This window comes from Saccoglossus kowalevskii, chromosome 5 (assembly GCF_978046115.1).
Source record: "Saccoglossus kowalevskii chromosome 5, keSacKowa6.1, whole genome shotgun sequence".
Classification (NCBI taxonomy): domain Eukaryota; kingdom Metazoa; phylum Hemichordata; class Enteropneusta; family Harrimaniidae; genus Saccoglossus; species Saccoglossus kowalevskii.
Window position 1 is genome coordinate 24,586,476 of NC_140645.1, and position 12,023 is coordinate 24,598,498.

General features: G+C 34.9%; 2 protein-coding genes across 2 annotated transcripts in view; one reads left to right on the plus strand and one right to left on the minus strand.

Annotated features, from left to right (window-relative positions):
- LOC102801736 (CMP-N-acetylneuraminate-poly-alpha-2,8-sialyltransferase-like) overlaps positions 1 to 12,023 on the plus strand; it is a 256,075-nt gene that overhangs the window by 36,939 nt on the left and 207,113 nt on the right. The window lies entirely within an intron of this gene.
- Positions 2,617 to 4,370, minus strand: LOC146745919 (uncharacterized). Its single transcript, XM_085499650.1, has 2 exons — positions 4,248 to 4,370; positions 2,617 to 3,699 (listed from the first exon to the last, which is right to left on the minus strand). The coding sequence occupies exons 1-2, from the start codon at positions 4,290 to 4,292 to the stop codon at positions 3,433 to 3,435; spliced, it is 312 nt and encodes a 103-aa protein (XP_085355776.1). The 5' UTR covers positions 4,293 to 4,370; the 3' UTR covers positions 2,617 to 3,432.

The following is a 12,023-nucleotide window of genomic DNA, read 5'->3' on the forward strand; positions in this document are numbered from 1 at the left end:
ATAATCCCTGTTTTCGGACTTTGTCCGAGCTGGGACTAAAAAGGTTCGTCGGCAGTCCGAAAACAAAAAGAAAGAAAAGAAGAGAAAGTGTGCATCGTCCCCACATCCTGTTACAAAGCAACAAAAGATCACTGACATGTACTAAAGTGGCTGATGACAGTGGAATGGTTGGTGTGAGTGAGGTGGGTGGTGTGAGTGGAATGGTTGGTGTGAGTGAGGTGGGTGGTGAGAGTGGAATGGTTGGTGAATGTGGGTTGGGTGGTGAGATTGAGATGGTAGGTGTGAGTGAGGTGGGTGGTGATAGTGGAATGGTTGGTGAAAGTGAGGTGGGTGATGATAGTGGAATGGTTGGTGAAAGTGAGGTGGGTGGTGAGAATGAGATGGTAGTTGTGAATGAGGTGGGTGGTGTGAATGAGATGGTAGTTGTGAGTGAGATGGGTGGTGTGAATGAGATGGTAGTTGTGAGTGAGTTGGGTGGTGATAGTGGAATGGTTGGTGAAAGTGAGGTGGGTGGTGAGAATGAGATGTTAGGTGTGGGTGAGGTTGGTGGTGATAGTGGAATGGTTGGTGAAAGTGAGGTGGGTGGTGAGAATGAGATAGTAGGTGTGAGTGAGGTGAGTGGGGATTGTGGAATGGTTGGTGAAAGTGAGGTGGGTGGTGAGAATGAGATAGTAGGTGTGAGTGAGGTGAGTGGGGATTGTGGAATGGTTGGTGAAAGTGAGGTGGGTGGTGAGAATGAGATAGTAGGTGTGAGTGAGGTGGATGGTGAGAGTCGGATTGTAGGTCAGAACGAGATTGCCTTGTAAGAGTGTTGTGTAAAACATTTGCTGACAAAACATTTTTCTCATTTATTTTAATATTTATTTTATTACATTTTATTTATTTTTGACTCCCGTGTGCGAAGCACACAATGGGATCGAGTCTTTGCAGTTAGCCTGTCTGTATGTGTGATCTGATATCTCAAGAACCGTATGTTGGTTTTTAATGAAACTTGGTGAATAGAAGCTCTGGGCTAATGCGCATATTTGATTAGGTTTTGATTAGTCAATTTTCTGCTTTTCCACTGATATCTCAGGTACTAATCATCACATTTCAATGAAACTTGCATAGATACATAGAACGATGCACAGACAGATATGTGAAATATTAATTACCTAATTTGCATAATTAATCAATTTTCAGCTTTTGATATTTCAAGTACTATTACTTCATTACTTTTCAATGAAACTTGGTACATAGATGCTCTAGAACAATCCAAAGACCTGATTAATTGTAAGCTAAAAATGTGTGCATATTAATCAACTATTTTGCATAATTAGTTAATTTTTTACTTTTACACTGATATCGCAAGTACTAATTATCCCATTTCAATGAATCTTGGTACATAGATGTTCTAGGACAATACACAAACCTGATTAGTTTTGGGCTAAAATCAGATCATATTAATTACTTAATTTGCATAATAAATCATAATTTTTGGTTATAATCACATTTCAATGAAACTTCGTACATAGATGGTCTGTGACAGTACTTATCTTAATTTAATGAATCTTGGTACATATATACTCTAACACAATGTGATGATCAAGTTAGTTTTAGGTTTATATAATAATAATAATCTATAATAATTACCTAATTTGCATAATAATTTACTTTTCAGCTTTCAACTAATTTAGTTAGGATTAATCATTACATTATAATGAAACTTTGTACATGTGCACCCTGAAACAATATACAGACCTAAATCTATGCATAATAATTGCTTAATTTGTAAAATAATTCATTTGGTTCATTGAGGTAATCCACAGACATGATTAGTTTAATGCATATTGATTATCTATTATTAGCCCATTTCTGATATTAAAAAAAATCAGATTTAAATTGAATTCAACGCAGAGGTGCTCTGGAACTAATTTGACTAAAACAATGGATGAAAAATCAAATTTATTTTCTGTATGTATTATAAATTGTGATAATGTGAATCACATTTTTTTCATGTTATGCATCTCAAATAGCAGACAAAAATTAGTTGCCAATCTTCTTGTTTGAAAAGCAAATCTTAAATTTTGAATTAATTTTAATGTGTTTCCAATACTCTCAGCACACGGAAGTTCTTTCTAAGCTTTCTTTGATATTTATTTTATTTATTACTTGTTTAATAAAACATGGTTCCATACAATCATGAATGTATCTTGTCTATTATTGTAGTCACATAACATACCGTGGAATGCTTTATTTGCACTGGCATTTTATTTTCCCTGTTTTACCTGAAGTCAATTTTCTGCAAAATAAATTCCAGTGAAAATGCAGCTTTCTCTATACGTTGCATTGAGTCTTAATACAACATAGTGAAAATTAGATCCACACTATGCCAAAAAGCTGTTTTCAGCAAAAAATAAATTCCAGAGAAAATAAAGTATTTTACAGTAGTCAGCAATATTGCAAGCAACTTTTCTAACAATGTTTCTGTTTTAGTCTGTAAAATGTATTTAAACTAAAACAGCTAAATTGTCAGAGATATTGCATGCAATACCGTATTTGCTCTATTAGTAACGCATGCTCTTATGCAAATAACAGAGGTGTTTCTATGGTCAAAATACATCATATTTTAATAAATCAGTATACAATCAATGCAATTGTTGCCGTACATGTGCTTCTATTGGAGATGCTCTTCTAATAGAGCATATATGGTATACAATCTAAATGCAACCAGAATGAAATTGTTCTTGAAATTAATATTGAAATGCAGATATTAATTTTCCCTCTGCTATTAATTAATCCACAAACCAGAATCATTGGCATCCATTCATATATAACATAGTTTCTTCTTGTACTCTGTGCCCCCATGTCTTGGCAGGAAGAATTGGCATATTCTTATGACGCGGTAATTCAAGTGAATGAGATGACACGACAACAGCATTTTTTTCCCTAAGTCATATAGTGATAAATATTTTTTTTTTACACTGGTGAAGCAACAATTTTTTTTTTGAAGAACCCTTCACTTCACAATTTTTTTTTTTAATTCTGACCTCCCCCCCAAAAATCAAATGGTCCAACCCTAAGTGAATACTTCTAACAGCCTTTGATAATACCGGTATTTCCATAATACTGTAGGCCAGTTCCCTAGCAGACACTTTCCCATCCTCACTACCAATGATTTCCTTAAGGGACTGTAATTCTCTTGATTCCAGCATCTGGTCACTTAGATGAAAGATATTGTGTGTATGATAAAGTTTACTTGTTTCAGTCATTGCATACGAGTGATCTGTACAAGAGACTTCCAATAAAACTTCAGGTGCGTTGCTGAAATTCAGAGACAATTTTTTTTCTTGAGGTACTGCCCATCAGTTCTCTGACATCTTTGCTTTTTTTCTTTTTTAACTCTGGTGACACCAAATGTTGTATTACTCTTTTATTCCTGCATAATGAAAGTTATTCACATACTTGAGAACAGCTATCCTTCAGTTCACGTATCTTCAACACCAAATTAATGCAGCCATCACAAAGATATATTTTCACACCTTTAAGATCAACTTTAATATCCAACACTTTCAACAAATCCATATAAGTCTTTGCCAGTGCTGCATTCCTGCCAAGTAAACGTAAATGCCCCTTTGGCGATTTTCCACACGAGATGCACATTGCTGCCTGTGCAATTTTCATTGGGGTGAATTGGTTTTTGCAGTAACTTTTAACATCCTAAATAACAAACATATATAAGTATAACATTAGAATCATCAAGTATATAGAGGTAGATATTTGCTACAGAGTTTGACTCTTTATTTACTTCCTTCCCTTGACGAAAATCATAAAAGTAACATAATATAAAAAAGGCTGCAATGTTGATAACCACAATTTACAAAATATACCGAAACTAAAATGTAAAAAATGTGATGCATCTAATCAAGCAGCATAAATACTTAATAATAAATATGATACATGATAATTATTAGTACTGCACAAAAAATATACATTTTATTGCTAGCTTTACAGATACTGCTAGAATGTTGTAGTTCTGGTAAATGCAATGCCTATCATGTAATGCTCCAAATGCGGAAGTGTCCATCGTCGAAACACACACATTAGGATAAAACACATTGTAAATGACATTGACTGCACTAAATAATTCTCTCCGAGTTCTCCTTGAACCTGCATTGTGTTCAAATGTTTTTTGCGAGGACAAAGAAAACTCGCAGAGACAAAATATTTGGTAAAATTTGAATAGCAGTGGGCGAAGATTATCTTACCTTGGAGGCCGCCATTTTGGAAATAGTTCCGACCACTTTTCCCATAGTTACACGCGCGGTATGTGTCAGATCGGTTGGTTTGCGGCGATCTGCGTGTCAATGCGATCAGATACTAAAACGTCATAGCTTTGAAAAGTACCCGGATGTTAAATATGTTCGTTCGTTATTTATTCCCCTCCATGAATGGCCTCCATGGTGTTTAATTGCAAGCACTTCAAATGTCTATCCAAGCTACAGTTATAATTAAAACAAAATTAAACCACTGCAATATTATTTCGAATACAGTTTAGAATATACACAACTATAAATTAAGGCCGCATTTAGGTTCGCTTTAATAAAAACCATGCAGTGAACAAGAAAAAAAATACTGTCCTATCGGTTGACTTTCTCAGGTACAAATAATATTTGAATCGATTACAGATTAATTATTTGATCAGGTTAAGAAACACTGACATTTTCGTACATACTGTCAAAAAAACTGGTTAATGGTGGTAGATATTAACAAAATAAAGATACCAATGTAAGTGATATTAATTAATTGAATGACACTGACCCAGTAGAGGGTACGTTTGATTTACGTGCTTCCTGTATTTATATGTAATATTGAGACACCAACCTTCAACCACAGGCAAAGATTGTTAGTTGACGCTCTGTGTAAAGAAATTCAAGCAGTGAAATTGAAAAAAAAACAAAACAAAACACATATACAGCCTCCATAAATCGCGTATTACACTGTTTCCAGTTGTGCAACGTACACGTTATTCTGATCAAGTTGTGTTACTATAAACTTGAATCTTGAACATTGAGTATATACATGTATCTGGTCTTCAATTATATTCATTAACAACAGACATTTAACAGAACAGTTGATATGGTGTTTACGCTGGTCAACCTGTCCATAAAACTGTAAACTCAATGTTAAAGAAATGTTTAATTAATAACTTTCATCTCTACCTTCTCCTCTATTTGTAGGAGCAGCAACGGTGAATTATTTACAAACAAAACTGGAGCAAAAATTGTTAATGAATCAAAATGGGAAATATCAAATATAGTGTGAGTATTATTGTATAGCACTTCCAATGCAATTATGTTATTTTAAACATTTAAAACATGCGATAAATTATTTGTGCATTGTCACCAGCCTCAAGTGATCAAGTTTGAACATACACACAGACAGAAGACGTTTATACAGGTTTGTTGCGCGTCGTATGCGTGTCAATTCAGTAAAGGCAAATTAGATATTTTGACTCAAATATTTGTACGGGGATACATTTTGCGCGTAGCTACGACCAACACGTTTTCGGTCGTTATTATGGCAACAGTAGGAGAGAACTATTTTTTTTCAAATTTGCCTACCTTTTTAGAATGAAGGTGTTACCTGCCTGTTAAGTTTGACCAATGTTGCCCTCCTCAAAAAACACAATCACAGAAAAATTAAAAAGCTGTTCCTGGCGAAAAGTTACCCCAACTTCAAGGTCAAATTTTTAGGCAATGAAAAACTATAGAAACAAAACCAATAGTAACTTTGCTTCACGCTCAAGTTAAATAGAATGACCTATTCTGTTTTTTTTACTGCACAATTTGTAGTAGAAGATACATTTGAAGGTATTTATAATGTGTGTTTCAGCTGTTGCCGTGGCAATGGTGAACCAAGAATTTGTTTCAGATTTCACCACCTAAACTATAGGGTGAAGGTGCGACCTGTCTGGCAAGCTAGAACTAAATCGCTCCAGCAAAAAAAATCACAGAAGATTTAATGCGTGAAAATGACACATACATACAAACAAGCCGGTAGGCTGGTTGGTGATCCGCTCCGCTCAAAAAACAAACAAACAAACAACATATTTTCAGCTGTTGCTATGGTAAAACATGAACGTGAAGCTAACGTCGGTTTATAACTAAAACTGGGCCCGTATACGAAGTTCTCAAAGAGCATTCAGTCAGTAGAAGTCACTTCATTTTATTGCTAGCACGTATTCTGCTGTTATAATTAATATTTCCGAGCATTTTTCGATTGTATGTTCTAGCCTAGATTTCTTTGAGTTGGCGTAGCTTTTACAGTTCATTCAAAGTTCAAAGTTGCGATGGGATTATGTTGATACAGTGTAACAATGTCGGTGCCGGTGATCTGCGTCGGTGCTCAACTTAACCAAAATAAAAAGCATGATCATCTGAACACTGCTATTACAAAACTGGTAGGAAGTAATAAATTTGGGGCATTTAAGAATCAGTTTTTTGGCTGTTGACAAGACAGCTGCGGGCCAGGATGTTTTCCGACTAGTGACGGTTTGACGTGACTGCCAATATGAACAAAATTGGCCACGCCAAACAAATCACAGAAGAGTTAAAAAAAGCCGCTACTGGTGAAAAGTTTGAAGTCAAATTTATCGGTAATGAAAAAAGACACAAAAAAACATATAGTATCTTTGTGCCCATGCTAAAGCTAAGTAGAGTAAGTCATGTCCGAGCTTTTTAATCCAAGAATAATAGGGTGAGATACATTCGGCGAAAAGATATTAAAAATAAGTTTGGTTGTTGCCATGGCAACGATGGGCCAGCAATTGTTTCAGATTTTACAACCTAACTAGAGTGAAGATGGGACTTGGTTTCCAAGTTTAAACCAAATCAGCCCAGCCAAAAAATCACAGAAGATTTCAGAAGCTGTTGATGGTGAACAGTTACCCCAACATTGGGGTCAAATTTCACGGTAATAAAAAAACAAAAACAAAAAATGATATAGTAACTTTGTACCCACACTCAAGCTGTCCGAGGTGTTTAATCCTAATTTGTAGGAGGAGATACATTTTGCGCGAAGCTATTTACAAACCAGTTTTTTTTGGCTGTTGGCAGATTTTTTTTCCAGATTTTACTGAGTAACTAGCGTGAAGGTTAGACCTACCTACCAAGTTTGAGCGAAATCAACCCAGGCGAAAAAAATAATACGTGAAAACACTGAAAACGACACACAAACACACACTTTTACGTCGTACCATCGTTGTGACGACATACATTGGATTAACTTTTAATATAGTTGCGATATGAACTCGATTAAAACGCGTTCCTATATATGGTTGCGTTTTATTTGGAGTTTAATTAAACTCAATTACAATGCAATACAACGCAGAATTGCGTTTTAATTAAGTTTAATTGAATAAATTTGAATATCCCGTGACTGAACATAGAAATGTTTGCGAAGCTTAGGCTTAGTAAAGGGAAAGGTATCATAATGGTACAATTATATTAATATTAATATAAATTGAACCATACCTTCCTCTTTTACTAAACCTAAGCTTCGCAAACTTGACTTAAATTCGATTAAATATTAATATAAATTATGAAAATAGTGAGGGTCGTCACAATGTAGGTCCTGTCGTCACAAGTCGGTGTAAAGTTAAATTGAAGTCTTCACAACGTTGTTACAACACACGCACGCACCCCGCCCCCCACACACGTGATTTTAAGGGCAATCCTAGCGGAGCCGATCACCAACAAACCGACTTATTGGCGCCGTTGAATCAGATATCGTGTGTGCTACTCGTACTCATATGCAAACTAAAAATGTGGAGATTACTGAATGTACCTAGAGTTATCCAACAACGCGTGTGGAATAAATAAATAAATAAATAAATAAATAAATAAATAAATAAATAAATAAATAAATAAATAAATAAATAAATAAATTAATTAATTAATAAATTAATAAATTAATAAATAGATAAATAAATAAATAAATAAATAAATAAATAAATAAAGACCAAGAGTCTTGAAGGAAAAATCTTTACATTCCTCAATTGAATTGTGCCGTCTTGGATGTCCCAATGTGCGTACGCAAGTACAGCATTGGCTCGCCTATATTGTACTAACTTATTCATTCATTTCTCGTTTTATGCATAATAGAAAGAATATCAGCACAACTCTACCAAACAAGTATCTGGTTAGGGTCTACCAAAAAGACAAGCCAGTTGACGAAATGGATTTTATCCAAAGGCAGTCAAAAGTCGTAATGAATTCAACGATCGAATTACCCCCACAAAAAAGATGTGCAGTTATCGGTAACAGTGGTATTCTTTTGAACAGTGGATGTGGAGATGAAATCAATTCTCACAATTTTGTTATTCGTTGTAACATTCCAGCGATTAGTGAGTTTACTCGGGATATTGGATACAACACGAATATGATGATTGTGTATCAAACAACGGCCTTACAACTTTACAACTTTTCAACAAATGGCTCGATGCCTGAAGATTTTCGTCGGAGGTGTCAGGACCTGAATGATTCCATAATATGGTACCCTGGTGTTTTCTCAAGCAGAATAAGGAACGTTTGGAAAACGAATCTCAACTACCTGAGGTCAATGTTGCACATACCAGCGATGTTTGCTTACACCACATATACTAACTCAACTTCTACTGTTAAACGGTAATACTTAAATTCAAATCTAATTTAATATTTTTTGGTCACATATTTTTTTTTAATTATATCCTTTTACACACTATGGTGTGTCCATAGCGACAGCGTACTTGATATGTAATGAAATATACACAGTATATCTATGTGCTATTGAGAAAATCTGAATAATGTGTTTTTATATTACTCAGGCATATATCACGTCTGAGTGTTATATCAAATGTAACAGATTAATATACCAACTAACATTTTTTGAAACTATTTTTTTTCTATTTCATGAGATTATCAGTGTGTTATGTTAAACGGTTCTCAAGAACCAATCATTACAATTATTAACTGAAGCTTAGGGGTATATTAAGATGTGTCTCCCTAACGTGTCAATTATTCACCAAGGCGCAGCTGGGAGGACTAATTGTCACATCGGGAAGACAAATCTGTATATACCCTGAAACTCACTGTTAATAATTGTTTTGTCATCTCGAATTTGGTAGTTTACTTGTCAAAATCTAGACTGTCGACAGTCGGTCGTATCTAATATTAATCTGTTATTATTAATAAATATTATGTATGAAAGTAATAAGAGTGAATACATTGCGAGCGCCGGGACAAGAAGTATGGAGTGCTGTTCGGCACGACCAACTCTCGGGACTAAAGTCCCTCGCGTGAAATGGTTCGCATTTCCCATCAAACTCCTTCGGCTTTCGAATGTCTAGGAAACACAATTACATTAGGCCCGAGGACTGTCGATAGTCTAGTCAAAATCGTGTGGTGATTTACATGTCCGTGGTTTCAGCGACCATAACTGTAGTGCGGCGTCCATCAAACCTCAAATTGTGCGCTTTATTTGTGTTGTGTTACCAGATTATAATGGACGCGATCTTCTCAGCTGCTCGCCCCGCTCGAGTGAAAATATCAATATGGTTTTCTGCATTTCTATTGACACTCAGATTGCATTCCGATGTCCAAATTAAATCCGAATTCCTATGTGCATACGCTATTACAGTGAAATACCGATGTGATGTGCATAAACTGATTGGTATATTGTAATTTATTTCATTCCACGTGATCGGCTCTCTCCGGTCAGCTTGGCATACTGGAATGTGAGAGATGAAAATGAGATTTATATATCCACACTGTGATTCTCAAAGTTTATTATTTATCATTATACCATGCACGTGATATAATACATATTAATTACCTATAATTGTAATTTGTGTAATAGTGAATGATATTATCTTTAATTTTCAAGGTACTTAATTTGAATAAATCGCCGACGAGCGGAATGAGGACTGTAGTCGCTGCACTCACTCTCTGTGACGAGGTTTCTGTGTATGTTTTTTCCCGTTTGCAGAGGATACATTCGGAAATAGAATAACATATCACTACTTCGGCGAATATACAAAAATAACCATTGGTTTTAAAACTGGGCACGATTTCAATGATGAATTCAATTTGCTATCTAGATTACATGATAACAATATTGTGAATTTTGTTTACGACAAATGCAAATGATATTGACGCAAAACGACATTTATGCAAATATATTGGGTGTCTTAATGATAATAATAATGATAATAACCATTAATCGCAAATGGCCGTCGAGATCTCGGCCACAGGCACAATAATATACATCCCACGTGTCAAAATGTGTAGTGTTAAGGAGTAGAGCAAAATAAAATTAATATAATAGTTATATTATTCAGCTACATAAGCATATTGGTTTGTTTCATAATAGAAAAATACAAACATTTGGCGAGATTACATATAATTAGATTGTGAGTAGTACTCATCAACACAATGAATTTGCCAGGATATAGATCTGTATAAAAATATAAGTGAAACTCATCACTGACTACATTATTTGCAGAGAATGGACAATCACGTTCTCACCTAGCAAGACTCCCACGCCTGTCTGTTTCAATGTTGAAAGCGTGTCATCTCAGTAAAGCATACAATAAATCCGCATTATCAATACAGTGTAAATATTTTTATTCGTCCAAAACAATTTTAATTTTTTTATACAGATCTAGTTTAGAATAACGATTCTGTTACTCCTGCCAACATTGATAATCGATGTCACAACGTCGTGACTAAAAACTTGCCAAGAAATATTCCATTCCTTCATTCACTAAAACCACAGTAAAATAACAGTGAAATTGTGGAACCATATTTCAAAAATAAAATATACCATTAAGTTTAGACATATCATTCTTAGATTTGAAAATATTGGCATATGAGTCAGATCTATTTAATCTCATCATATCAGTAGCTGCTTTTGCAATATACAAGGCACGAATAATTAAACAAAGGAATATTCAAAGTTACTTTGTGGACGAGTTATATCATATTAACTGTAACACACAGAATGAAATTTTAAAATAAATTGTTAAATATATATAAACAACGTAAAATTAGAGTGCACATATGGGTGAGGTTATTTTGTAGTATTTTTGTTCTAATTATTATAAAAATTGTATATGCATATATGCCTTGTATTAATATTATAAAATCATTTTTTTATATTGATATTATATTGTCTGGCATCAGACTGTTTTCCCGACACCATTGTCGCGGTTGCTGGGGCGGTATCGGGCTCGGGGGTGTGGCTGACTACAAACGCGAAGGACGTTGCTAACGACATCCTATGGGGAGAGGGGAATTGTAATCACCCATGTTTGTTGTCAGCCATATCCTGGCGCAGGGCTTTGCCTTGCTACCGCGGTGGTGGTACTGGCTAAACAACGAGACATACATTTGTATCTATTAAAATAAATAATAAACAGTCTTCAACTTTTACGCCCTGCCCGGTTTTCTGCCCGGTTCTGGTAAAAAAAAAATAACACAATTTTGATTCATGTTAAGTATACAAAGCCGGTATTTAACAATTCTTACAAAACGACGCGACTTTTAACTATGTTAACATAATTCATCCTTGACTGCTTGGTTGGAAGCAAGACATGTTTTCCGTTTTGTTTTGTCAGTGTCAAAATACCATCGAGTTCACATGTCACAAACACGCCGCAGTTTATCGCTCCTTTTAATGATGTAGATCAGGAGATTATTAACAAATGGCCATAAATTATAGTTGCCAATCACGTATTTTTAGAAAATCTAATTTATCCAACTTATATCAACTCTGGATCATCAATCAGTCACTGTCACGCGTAAGACCAACAATAATATCAAATTATCATATTATTAGCATAATTAATAAGTTGATACCTGCAAAACCACACAAAAGAAACTAACATTAAACGAATTACTGGATCGAAAATGAATAAGTCGACGACAGAGGGCGCTTAACATAGGGGTTACGTGTTCACACGACGTATTTACAGCGTTGGAAGCAGTGTGTCAACGGTGTTCAGA

Coding starts and splice junctions, on each gene's coding strand:
- LOC146745919 (XM_085499650.1), bottom strand. CDS start 4,292: ATGGGAAAAGTGGTCGGAACTATTTCCAAAATGGCGGCCTCCAAG. Junction 3,700..4,247: donor CCAAAATGGCGGCCTCCAAG/GTAAGATAATCT, acceptor TTTGTTATTTAG/GATGTTAAAAGTTACTGCAA.